At 39.1% G+C, this 12,427-nt stretch overlaps 1 protein-coding gene across 1 annotated transcript; it reads right to left on the bottom strand.

The window, feature by feature from the left end:
* Positions 1–11,074: 11,074 nt before the first annotated feature.
* On the bottom strand, positions 11,075–11,560 carry LOC143542509 (uncharacterized). Its single transcript, XM_077035079.1, has one exon. It carries the CDS (start codon positions 11,558–11,560, stop codon positions 11,075–11,077), a length of 486 nt encoding a protein of 161 aa, XP_076891194.1.
* Positions 11,561–12,427: the final 867 nt, after the last annotated feature.

The raw sequence follows: 12,427 nt of genomic DNA, 5'->3' as shown, positions 1-12,427 counted from the left end.
CCATAAATCCTTCGTTTCTTAGCCAAATAACTCGATTTTGGTACCCACGGAATCGTATGATCAGCGCCTACAAATCCCAACCATCAAATCGGCCTAAAATCGACGTTTTAGGGGTCCGATTTGGGCAGTTTGGGTTTCGGGTCCGGTTAACCCAACCAATCCTAACCATTTTCAGTAATATTAGCTTTGGGGGATTTGTTCTTACCTTACCAACTCAGATCTATCAACAAAATCTCGGGTCTCGGCTTCGAATCTCAATCGGTTAGTATGTGTGTGTTTTGAGGAGTGTGTGGAGTGTGTGTGGGGTTTGGTGAGAAATGAGATATTTTGGGATTTTGGGGGTATTTATATCCCTGAAATCCCATTCTCATTTATCCTATCTCAATTAATCCAAGTCCATGACCCGCTCCTACTCGATATTAATAATTAAAAACGCGAAATCACTAACATAACTTTCTTTATTCAACATTATAAATTTTAGGATGTTACAAGTCTTCCCCCCTTAAGGAGGTTTCGTCCCCGAAACCTAACTATTACATAAACAAACTAGGATAAAACTTGCGCATCTCATCCTCGACTTCCCAAGTAGCATCTGATCCCTTGCGGTGTTTCCATATCACTTTCACCAAGGGTATAGTTTTGTGACGAAGCTGCTTCTCCTTGCGATCAACGATCTCTATCGGTTGCTCGATGTAGTTCAATTGTTCATCAACCTCAATGTCCATCAATGGTACGTGAGACGTGTCATCAGCTAGACACTTCCTCAGATGAGAAACATGGAAGGTTGAATGAATTCCTTCTAACTCATCGGGTAAATCCAGCTTATAAGCTACTTCCCCCACATGATACAAAATTTTAAATGGTCCAATGTACCTCGGACTTAGCTTCCCTCTCTTTCTAAAACGGATAATTCCTTTCCAAGGCGAGACCTTAAGCATCACATAGTCGCCAACGTTAAACTCAATTGGTCGTCGCCGCTTATCTGCATAAGACTTTTGTCTGTCTTGAGCGGCTTTCATTCTTGCTTTGATCTGATCGAACTTTGAAGACGTTTCTTGAACCACTTCTAGGCTTCCCATTTCCTTTTGACCAATCTCACCCCAACACACCGGGGTTCTACATCGCCGACCGTAAAGCATCTCAAACGGTGGCATACCAATGCTCGAATGGTAACTGTTGTTATAGGAGAACTCTGCCAGATGCAGATGATCATCCCAGCTTCCACCAAAATCTAAAACACAAGCACGTAGCATATCCTCAAGGGTTTGGATCGTCCTTTCAGACTGTCCATCGGTTTGAGGATGATACGCCGTACTGATGTTCAACCTCGTCCCCATAGCTTCATGAAATTTCTTCCAGAACCTCGAAGTAAACCGTGTGTCCCTATCAGACACGATCGATAACGGTACTCCATGCTTGGTTACCACTTCCTTGATGAACAAGCTTGCTAACATTTCTGACGAGATGGCCTCTCGTATGGGCAGAAAGTGAGCACTCTTGGTCAAACGGTCCACAATCACCCAGATGGTATCATGTTGCTTAGCTGTACGAGGTAGCTTAGTTATGAAATCCATGGTGATGTGTTCCCATTTCCACTCAGGTATCTCTAGCGGTTGCATCTTCCCATAAGGCTTTTGGTGCTCGGCTTTGACTTGTAAGCAAGTTAAGCACTTACTAACATAATCCACTACATCGTTCTTCATTCCTGGCCACCAGTAATCTCTTTTCAAGTCTTGGTACATCTTTGTAGCTCCTGGATGGATTGAGTACCTTGACTTATGAGCTTCATCTAAGATTCGACTTCTAAGATCACCATGGTGTGGGATCCACATACGGTCGAACCTAGTCTTAACTCCATGAGTGTTTTCCATCAACTCATCTTGCTGGCCATAAATCCTTTCTTTCTTTACTAACCCTTCGTCTACTAACACTTCTGACTGCACTTTGATGATTTCTTCAAAAAGACTTGAGTTCATGATCAACTTGTATGACTTCACGGTTGCAAGGACTTCCTCATTCTTACGACTTAGCGCATCAGCGACCACGTTAGCTTTACCGGGGTAATACTTAATCTCACAGTCGTAATCCTTTATCAATTCTAACCATCTTCTCTGTCTCATGTTCAGTTCTTTCTGCTCGAAGAAGTACTTTAAACTCTTATGATCGGTATAGATAGTACACTTAGTGCCGTACAGATAATGCCTCCATATCTTAAGAGCATGCACTACAGCTGCTAACTCCAAATCATGCGTCGGATAAGTACTCTCATGGACCTTCAACTGTCTAGACGCGTAGGCTATCACCTTCCCTCGTTGCATCAACACGCAACCTAACCCTTGATACGAGGCATCAGCACAAACAACAAAATCCTCATCACCATCGGGTAAAGTAAGGATTGGAGCTTGCGTGAGTCTTCTCTTTAATTCTTCAAAGGCTTCTTCTTGAAATTTTCCCCAACTGAATACTATCGACTTTCGGGTCATACCGGTCAACGGTGCGGCTATCTTGGAGAAACCTTCGATGAACCTCCTGTAGTAGCCGGCTAACCCTAGGAAACTTCGTATATCAGTCGGATTCTGCGGAGTCTTCCAATTCGTTATCGCCTCAATCTTAGCTGGGTCCACGGTAATCCCTTCCGAATTAATCACGTGACCTAGAAATTGCACTTCTCTTAACCAGAACGCGCATTTCGAAAACTTGGCATACAACTTCTCTTTCTTCAGAACTTCCAATACTTCTCTCAAATGCTCCGCATGGTCAGACTCGCTCCTTGAATATATTAATATGTCATCAATGAAAACGATAACTGACTTATCCAACATTGGTCGACACACCCTGTTCATCATGTCCATAAATGCTGCAGGAGCATTTGTTAGACCGAATGACATTACGAGGAACTCGTAGTGTCCATATCGCGTTCGTCTTAGGGACGTCTGCCTCCTTTACCTTCAGTTGATGGTAGCCTGATCTGAGATCTATTCGTGAGAACCAACTCGAACCTTGCAGTTGGTCAAACAGATCGTCAATCCTAGGCAAGGGGTATCTATTCTTTACCGTAAGCTTATTCAACTCACGATAGTCTATGCACATTCTCATACTTCCATCCTTTTTCTTCACAAACAAAACCGGTGCGCCCCACGGAGAAACACTCGGTCTGATAAAACCCTTGTCGAGGAGTTCTTGCAGTTGGGACATCAATTCCTTCATCTCGGACGGTGCTAGACGGTAAGGCGCCTTCGCGACGGGCTGGGCTCCTGGTACTAGATCTATCTGAAATTCTATCTCTCGCTCAGGTGGCAACCCCGGAAGATCCTCAGGGAATACTTCTGGGTAGTCGCGCACAATAGGAACATTCTTCATTTCTTTCATCTCGGCCGTAGCGTTGACAACATACGCCAGGTAGGCACCGCACCCTCGCCTTAACAAACCCTCGGCTTTTATCATCGAAATGACATTAAGCCCATAACTCTCCTTATCACCATAAACCGTCACCGCACTACCATCCAATGACTTTAACCTTATCATCTTACTTTTACATACTATCTGAGCCTCAAACTCAGACAGCCAATCCATACCCAAGACTACATCGAACCCTCCTAAGGCCATAACAAACAAAGTAACAGGGAACTCATGTCCCTCTAACTCTATCTTACAATTCTTAACCATTTTTGTTATTTTCATCGAAGTGTCACTCGCGGTTTCTACTACAAAAGTTTCCGACACTCGGCAGCCTTTCATTTTAGCTAGTTTACTAAACGTCGTAGCTACAAAACTTCTATTCGCACCAGAATCAAATAATACAGAAGCGGAAACATCGTTCACTAGAAACGTACCTGTGACGACATCCGGAATCTGCCTGGCTTGTTCCTGGGTCAGCATGTAGGCTCTGGTTCTGGGCCTAGCTTGATCGGCATCCTTCTTTCCACTACCTCCAGCTACACCTTCAGTGCACTCCCTTGACATATGGCCTGTCTTGCCACATTTGTAACATGCTGGCTTCGCACTGCACTCATTGGCATAATGCCCTACCTTCCCGCACTTATAACAGGCATTCGACCCCATTCTGCATTCTCCACCATGAGCCTTTCCACATTTGAGACAAACATTAGAACTTTTACCCCACTTGCACTCACCACCATGCCTCTTTCCGCAGGTCTTACACGATCTCTTCTCCCACACTTTCTGTTTCTTATCCATGGAGTTCCATAACCGAGTACCGGGTCGTTTAGCAGGAGTGACCCCTTTCTTCTCTTTCTCTTCGTCTCTTTCCACCCTATCATCCGCGGCCACGTCAGCATAGACCATTTCCGCGAGTCCAACAGCCGAATCAAAAGTAGCAGGTTGAATCGCCCTGACTAACATGCGGACCTTTTGTGGCAACCCCCTCACATAACATTTGATTCTCTTGACCTCAGTGTCAACCATGTCAGGCACCAACCTAGATAGTCGGTTGAACTCCGTGGTATACTCACGATGCGTCATCATACCGGCTTTTAAATTCTGGAACTTCATCTCCGTTCTTTCAACCTCGGCATCTGCACAGAACTTCTTCATTACCAACTCTTTCAAATCTTCCCACTTCATCGCTCTGATCTCATCCTTAGTCTTTCTCTGCTCCACACTTTCCCACCAATACATAGCCTCATCTACGAATGACTGAGTAGCATAACCCACAGCTTGGTCGGGACGGCATTCGCTAATGCGGATAACCTTGTCCATAGCGGTTATCCACTGGAGAGTAGCGATTGCGTCTCCTAAACCAGTCAGCTTAGGCGGGTCACAACCTTTGAAGGACTTATAGCTGCACCCACCTTGTCCTCATCTCCTATCATCGACTTTCACAGACTTATCCCCACTCGAGGCCCCTCTTTCACCTTCCCCATCCTTTCTACCATCACCACCCGCCCCTTCAGCAGTTCGTTCACGGCTTCCAGCAGATCCTTCGGGATTCAGGTTCTTCACAGCAGCAACTACAGCCTGAACAATGGCTGCTTGAACTGCAGGGCTAAGTTGAACTTCCTCGTTGTTGTTCTGGTCTCCTCCAGCTGCGCTTCCTTCATCTTCGGTGTGGGAAGCTTCTTCCACCGAGGGTTGCCGGACAAGACGAGGCCTGCCATGACGCCCAGTGCGACCCCCAGTTTCAACAAACTTTCCAGCTCCAGCCATTAGTATTCTAAAGGGGAAAACACAAACATCGTCACTCAAGGAACTATTTAGTACAAGGATAGCAAGGCTAACAGGTAATAACAGTGGCCAGCTGTGACTAGCTGATCACGTTGCTTTCCGTGTCCTATACACTTCCCTTTATGAGTCTATTTGTGCTGGTTCTACTTAAGCAGTTAGTCAATTCAAACAATCAATTATTCCTATCCGTACCATTCTCATATCTTTTCTTTCTCATTAACATATATCATTTAATCATACCTTTCACCTTTACTGATCTTGCTTGAGCGACACATGGCATTCTTGAACTGGCATCTTCTTTCTGTTCTTACTTAAATCCCATTCTCTGTTCAAGTCTAAGCATGTAGGATGCTTAAATCTCTTGAACTTTGCTCTGATACCAACTTGTAAGGCCCCATCACCGGTAACCCTACTTTCGTGTTGGATTTACTCATAAACGCAGTTCTAAATATCAGAGTTAATTAAAAACTTTACGCGGAATATAAAACTTTCATAAAACATTACATATCAATTCATAATCACGTCTTAAAACATTCCTCTTGTCTTTCAAAATCAAAACATAACTTATAAAACATATCAGATCTTCAGATGCCAGGCTGTAGTCTTCTGCCATGTGTCCTCCACTCAAGCCAGCTGTCTCATCCTACTCACCTGCGTGCATACTAAAAGTCAGCTACGCTGAGTGAGTTCTAGTTAATCATACAATACCATACAATACCTTATTACATACATACGTACTTAACCTCATAACTTTCTTTCATACACACATAAGTACTCATACCTTCATTCTTACTTACATACTTTCTTTCTTACTTACATACTTTCTTTTCATTCATAATCATACGTTTTAAAGAGCCTTTCGCCCTATAACCTCACAGATATTATAAGGGTCTGGTCCCTAACATCACAGATATTATAAGGGTCTGGTCCCTAACATCACAGATATTATAAGGGTCTGGTCCCTAACATCACAGATATTATGAGGGTCTGGTCCCTAACATCACAGATATTATTAGGGTCTCGTCCCTAACATCACAGATATTATTAGGGTCTGGTCCCTTGTTTTCGAATATTAGTAGGGTTCGATTCCCTCTTCGTTACCATACAACCATACATCATACCTCGAGTATTATTAGGGCTCGGTACCCTTTTCGTAACCATACAACCATACAACCGTCATTTCCTTCTTTTATTAACTTTATTACGTTCATACACATAAACATACATATCATACTTGCCATATTTATAACGTTACAACCTGACAGTACGTGCAATATCCGAAGATCGTTCACGAACCATCAAGCAATCATTCATACATATCACATATATCACATATGGCTTTATAACGTTACAACCTGACAGTACGTGCAATATCCGAAGATCGTTCACGAACCATCAAGCAATCATTCATACATATCACATATATCACATATGGCTTTATAACGTTACAACCTGACAGTACGTGCAATATCCGAAGATCGTTCACGAACCGTCAAGCAATCATTCATACATATCACATATAGCATACACTTATCACTTAGGATAAATGTATTAACAACACATCAAGTATGCACACAGCCCCGAAAACATAACAAGGAATGGGGCTAGAAACTCACCTGGATCATGTTACGCTCGCCGTTGATCGTAATTCCTTTCTTTAACTGGGCTCGGCTAACTGTATAATATTTACACATATCAATTAACTACTACTACTCGTTTTGTATTTCTATCTATATATGACCCACAACGAACGGGGGTCCGGGGGCAGCGCCCCTGGCAGCGGGGTTCTAGGGGCGGCAGCCCCTAGCGGGGTCCAAGGGGCAGAGCCCCTGGCTGGGGTTAAGCTGCCAGGTCAGCTTGGAAAATTTTATTTTCGATAACTGCCTTAACACATTTTCCATTAGGTTTTTAATTTATTTTCTAAACGAACTTCACTTCAGGCGAAGTTAAACCTTAGGCGAACTTGGCTTCAGGCGAAGTTGTACCTTAGGCGAACTTGGCTTCAGGCGAAGTTAAACCTTAGGCGAACTTGGCTTCAGGCGAAGTTATACCTTAGGCGAACTTGGCTTCAGGCGAAGTTATACCTTAGGCGAACTTGGCTTCAGGCGAAGTTGTACCTTAGGCGAAGTTGGCTTCAGGCGAAGTTGTACCTTAGGCGAAGTTGGCTTCAGGCGAAGTTGTACCTTAGGCGAAGTTACGCTTGAAGGCGAAGTTCATCAGGCGAACTTAATCTTGCAGGCGAAGTTATCGCGCTGCAGATCTGTTTGCCCATAAATCCTTCGTTTCTTAGCCAAATAACTCGATTTTGGTACCCACGGAATCGTATGATCAGCGCCTATAAATCCCAACCATCAAATCGGCCTAAAATCGACGTTTTAGGGGTCCGATTTGGGCAGTTTGGGTTTCGGGTCCGGTTAACCCAACCAATCCTAACCATTTTCAGTAATATTAGCTTTGGGGGATTTGTTCTTACCTTACCAACTCAGATCTATCAACAAAATCTCGGGTCTCGGCTTCGAATCTCGATCGGTTAGTATGTGTGTGTTTTGAGGAGTGTGTGGAGTGTGTGTGGGGTTTGGTGAGAAATGAGATATTTTGGGATTTTGGGGGTATTTATATCCCTGAAATCCCATTCTCATTTATCCTATCTCAATTAATCCAAGTCCATGACCCGCTCCTACTCGATATTAATAATTAAAAACGCGAAATCACTAACATAACTTTCTTTATTCAACATTATAAATTTTAGGATGTTACATTTTCTTTTAAAAAACTTAATTTTGGGTTTAGAGATACCCTGGCACCCTGCATATATTTATGAGAGCATTACCCACAGCCCTTTATAATTTATTTTTTAAAAATTATAAAAGTTAGGTCGTGTTGGTTTATGTAACTTAAAGAATAAGTTTATTTTCTTTTTCAGTAATCATGAAGCATCTTTAACATAACTTATTTATCATTATTGAATGTATTTTGAGTGTTTAAAGACGAGCATGCTTGATGCTGACTTGAAACATGAAACTTGATTTGCTTGTTTTGGTCTGTGTTTTACATACATGATATTATTATGTTGAGAACTATTAGAATTACACAAATACATGTACATAATATAATGTTTCAGTAATAAAAAAACATAATTTGAAATACAAAATGTTTATTCTCGTTAACCACTTGATTTTATCCTCTCTTTCAAGGATTTTTGTATTTGAAAGCAAAAATACTACCAAAAGCAGTGCATTTCAGTTAATTCATTTATTCAATACTAAAAATGGTTGTTTTTGTTCTCACAGTTCTGAACATGTTCCGATTTTAAGATAGTATGTTAGTTATATTAGCTTTATATTTTGTGCATATATGGTTTCATATTTTATTTTATTATATATAATATGATGAATTTGAATAGTGGATTTTGGAAGTGGTTACTTGACTAATCCTCAACACCGCAAACTAAGTGATGATATTACTTCTTCATAGTGGTTTATTATATAATGCCTTCCAACTTAACTAAACGATTATGAATTTGCATAGTAGGCAAAACAATTTTTTATACAGTGATACTGGGATTAGAATCAGTTTAGCATAAGTTTTGTCTCCATTACAAGTTTACACCCGATTGATATAAAATATAACACTTCTTCACATTTTTATTTTTGTAAGTTGTCAGTCTAGTGTCTTGTGAGTCGGTTAGTTTAATAAGATTAAAAAGAAAAATACTAAAAAGGAAGAGTAAACTTAATTGTATAAATTCATATATAATTTAGAATCCAAGTAGTAGTTTATGTGTAGATTAAAATTGGTTTTTAACCACATGTAAATTCATATGTGAACTATTGACCCAATTTAGTAACTAGTATCCAAATTTCAGCAAAAGTATATATGTTAGAAAAAAAAACTTATTTTTATAATTTACTCTGTTACATTTAGTTATTATAAATGACTTAGATATTTTAGTTTGAAAATGAATGTTTTTTTAAAGTTTTATTTATATATTTTAAGTTTTCTTTTTAACATATTTTTGAATAAAAATTATTTTTTATGGGTCCATTTTCTACTCGTTGCATGTGCGTGTAGTATATGTATGTGATTATTATGAGCCATTTTGCTCATGGTATGGTTTAATGGTTTTCCAAATAATATAGTTACAACTGAATACGCTGGTAAATAAGATATTTATAATACTTTTTAAACATTTGGAGTTTCTCAATTGAACTTATAGTGTACTTGTGATTGGGACATAAAAAATTGGGTGTCACATGGTATATAGTATGATTCTCACTTCACTAGCGATTTTGTAATTATTAATAACAATGATACCAATATCACATGCGCAATCCTAAATTCACATCAAATTCAAGGCAACCTATCATAAAAGGGAGCAATGTGGCCACTATAATTTATAATTTTAATTATGATGTTTACTTTATCTATTTTAAGTACTAATATATAACTCTTTCTCTACTTGTGGAGACTAATTAATTGGGATATAATAAAATGAAAACGACAATATAATCCACTTTTATTTCTTTTATTTTTTTTAATTTGTAAATAATAAGTAATTGAAAAATACAAGTGGAAATAGAGTAGCAAAGCATGGTTGATTAAATAGTGTTATGGGCCCATCTTTTAATTCAAATATTTAATTTTGAAATTCGACTTGTGGGCCGTGGCTTATTTAACGTCCTATTTTTCGTTTGTGTTTTATTTATTATCATTTTAAATAATCATTTTTATTTAAAATGGATTAAATTTATTCTTCTAGTGTAATCATTGGCAAACAAAATGTTTTTAAAAGAGACTTTCCTAACCTAACTTTTCAACGGAGTATAATGCAACACGCCTCTTGTTACTAGTAACTATAACATACTAGTAACTATTAACGTTTTTTCTTTTCCTTCTTTAATTTTTTTATATCGTTCACAACAAAGTCTGCTCACGTCGATGTGGCATCACCCAATGAAGGGATTTGTCTCCATTGTCGGCTATTGCCAAGTGTTCTTAATGGGATTGCTGTTTCACTATTATAGGGGTGAATTTATGATACGATACAACCCGATTATAACACGGAATTCACGGTTTCGAGCTTAGTCTAAATGTGTTCGGGCCAGTTTCGAGTTAAACTCGCAAACATGTTGATCCAAATAGGTCGTGTTAGTAGCATGACATGTTCGTGAGCTGACACATTTAACCTGGTTATTTTTATTTTTTTTCTTTTTAAAATGTGTTTTATATAATACCAACTTAAACATTTGAGTATTTTATGTATAAAAATTAAATTAAATTGACATATTTTAAACATAATTGTAAAATCTTAATATGTAAAAAAAAAATATTAAATAGCTTTCTTTTCATGTTAAAACAAAAAAATAGTGCTCGTGTCACCCCATGAATATACCTTCCGTGTTCAGGTTCGTATTCATGAAACAATTTTTTGGTTCGACCCGACAAGAAAAGGTCAAAACCCATGCACTCATTGCTGTGTTTAGGAAAAATAATTTTGTATAAACATATTCATAATTATATTATATTATATTATATTTAAAGTTTCAAAGGTTGTCCACTATGCATATTCAAAAGTAAATTTTCAATTTTCTTGACTCCAAAAATAAAATTATAGCAAAGTAGTAACTTTCTTCATAGAGTAGCTCATGCACATAAGAAGATAGTTTTCATAAAACATAAACAACATCATCATATATGCATTCCTAACATTGCTACACAAATTCACATACACAAACACTTTAATACCTCATGTTCGAATCCAACTTCTACTAGTATCCTGTCTGTAACTCGACACTTTAACACCACCAACCCAACACAAGCAGTGTCTCACATATCTAACTGGTTAGCAGGGTATTCACGGGTCCCATTATTATTAACCTGACACAATAACTCATCGTAAAAAGTAACCCGAACGTGCTTTAACAACCGATTCAGCGACATCACACGCTCTAAAGCACGACGTATACAACCCACCAAACCCGCCACTAGACCGCATTTTCGACCCCTTGATCATTCCCATTTCCTCATCTTTTGAGCACTCAACAAAGGCAGCAAAGAAAGGGTCTTCATGGAAGGTCCTGTCACCAGTGGCATACTTCTTGATCACCGGTGCATTGTCTTTACCAAACGACTTTCGAAACGAGTTACTCGAAGGTGGTAATGGGAGAAGAGAGTGTGGTGAGGCTTTGTAGGTGTTGTTTTTCTTTGGGATGCCTGGAAATTGTTCCCAAGAGAAGGGTATGCCCGAATATCTAAGCGGGGTGGCCGGAGTCGATGAATCGTCTAGGTAGAATGAGATTGATGAATTGGATGATGAGGAAGATGAAGAGAATGATGGGCTCCGGCGAGATGGTCTTGGGAGAGTTGTGGAAGGCATGTTTTGTGTTTGTGAGAACCGACAGAGAGGAGGACCAAACTAGCTTATGTTTAATATTGATACTACACTTGTATAGTTATGTGTATATATATAATTATTATACACACATGTGTGTTTTTTTATTTATATGTGGGTGACTTGGGTGGATTGAATAAAAATGAGAAAAAGTTAGTACATTACGAAACAAAGGGCTTTATGATGCTTTGAAAGAAAACATGGGATAGGTAAAGAATTTGCAGACTTGTTATTGACGGAATTTGCTGAGGGATTAGGGCACTGCTGATAAATTTATGTCAGCTTCGTAAACTGAAGTGCTTTTACTGATAAATTAACAATAATCTATTTATTTATGGGCGTTAGAGAAAAGAGTCTTACTTCTAACTTCTTACTAGCATATTCCCATTGATGGGTTTCAAGACGAATTACTGATCACAACATCACTGACGGGCTACATTTGGCTTCTTTGGACCCTCACCCTTGGTATCATATCTAAATCTTGACCACATCAACGAACGCATCAGAAATCAACCGAAAATTACCTGCTTTCATTAGTAAGTATTCTTTGATAAAAGTAATTTTTTTTTTCACGTTTAAGATATTTGTTGGTTATTCGTTGGTTACGTGCGAATATTTATTTATATTTAAGGCTTTTGTGTGGATACCGTTTGTTGGTGATGATTTTGTAGCAATGGTAAGAAGGTATTTAAGATGTGACGTAATTTCATTAATTTTGAAGGAGGGGGTGGGTGGTTGTGTATGTTTAATTACAAGTAGTTTTGAACTTATACTATTATTATATGGGTTACATGCACCTTGTGATGACATGCATAGTTCATCAATACACCTGGCATGGAAAATAGTTCATCA

This window comes from Bidens hawaiensis, unplaced genomic scaffold, assembly GCF_021521415.1.
Source record: "Bidens hawaiensis isolate Kalapana, Puna unplaced genomic scaffold, B.hawaiensis_p1.1 tig00012897_1, whole genome shotgun sequence".
Classification (NCBI taxonomy): Eukaryota; Viridiplantae; Streptophyta; class Magnoliopsida; order Asterales; family Asteraceae; genus Bidens; species Bidens hawaiensis.
This window is presented reverse-complemented; position numbering and strand designations above follow the sequence as displayed.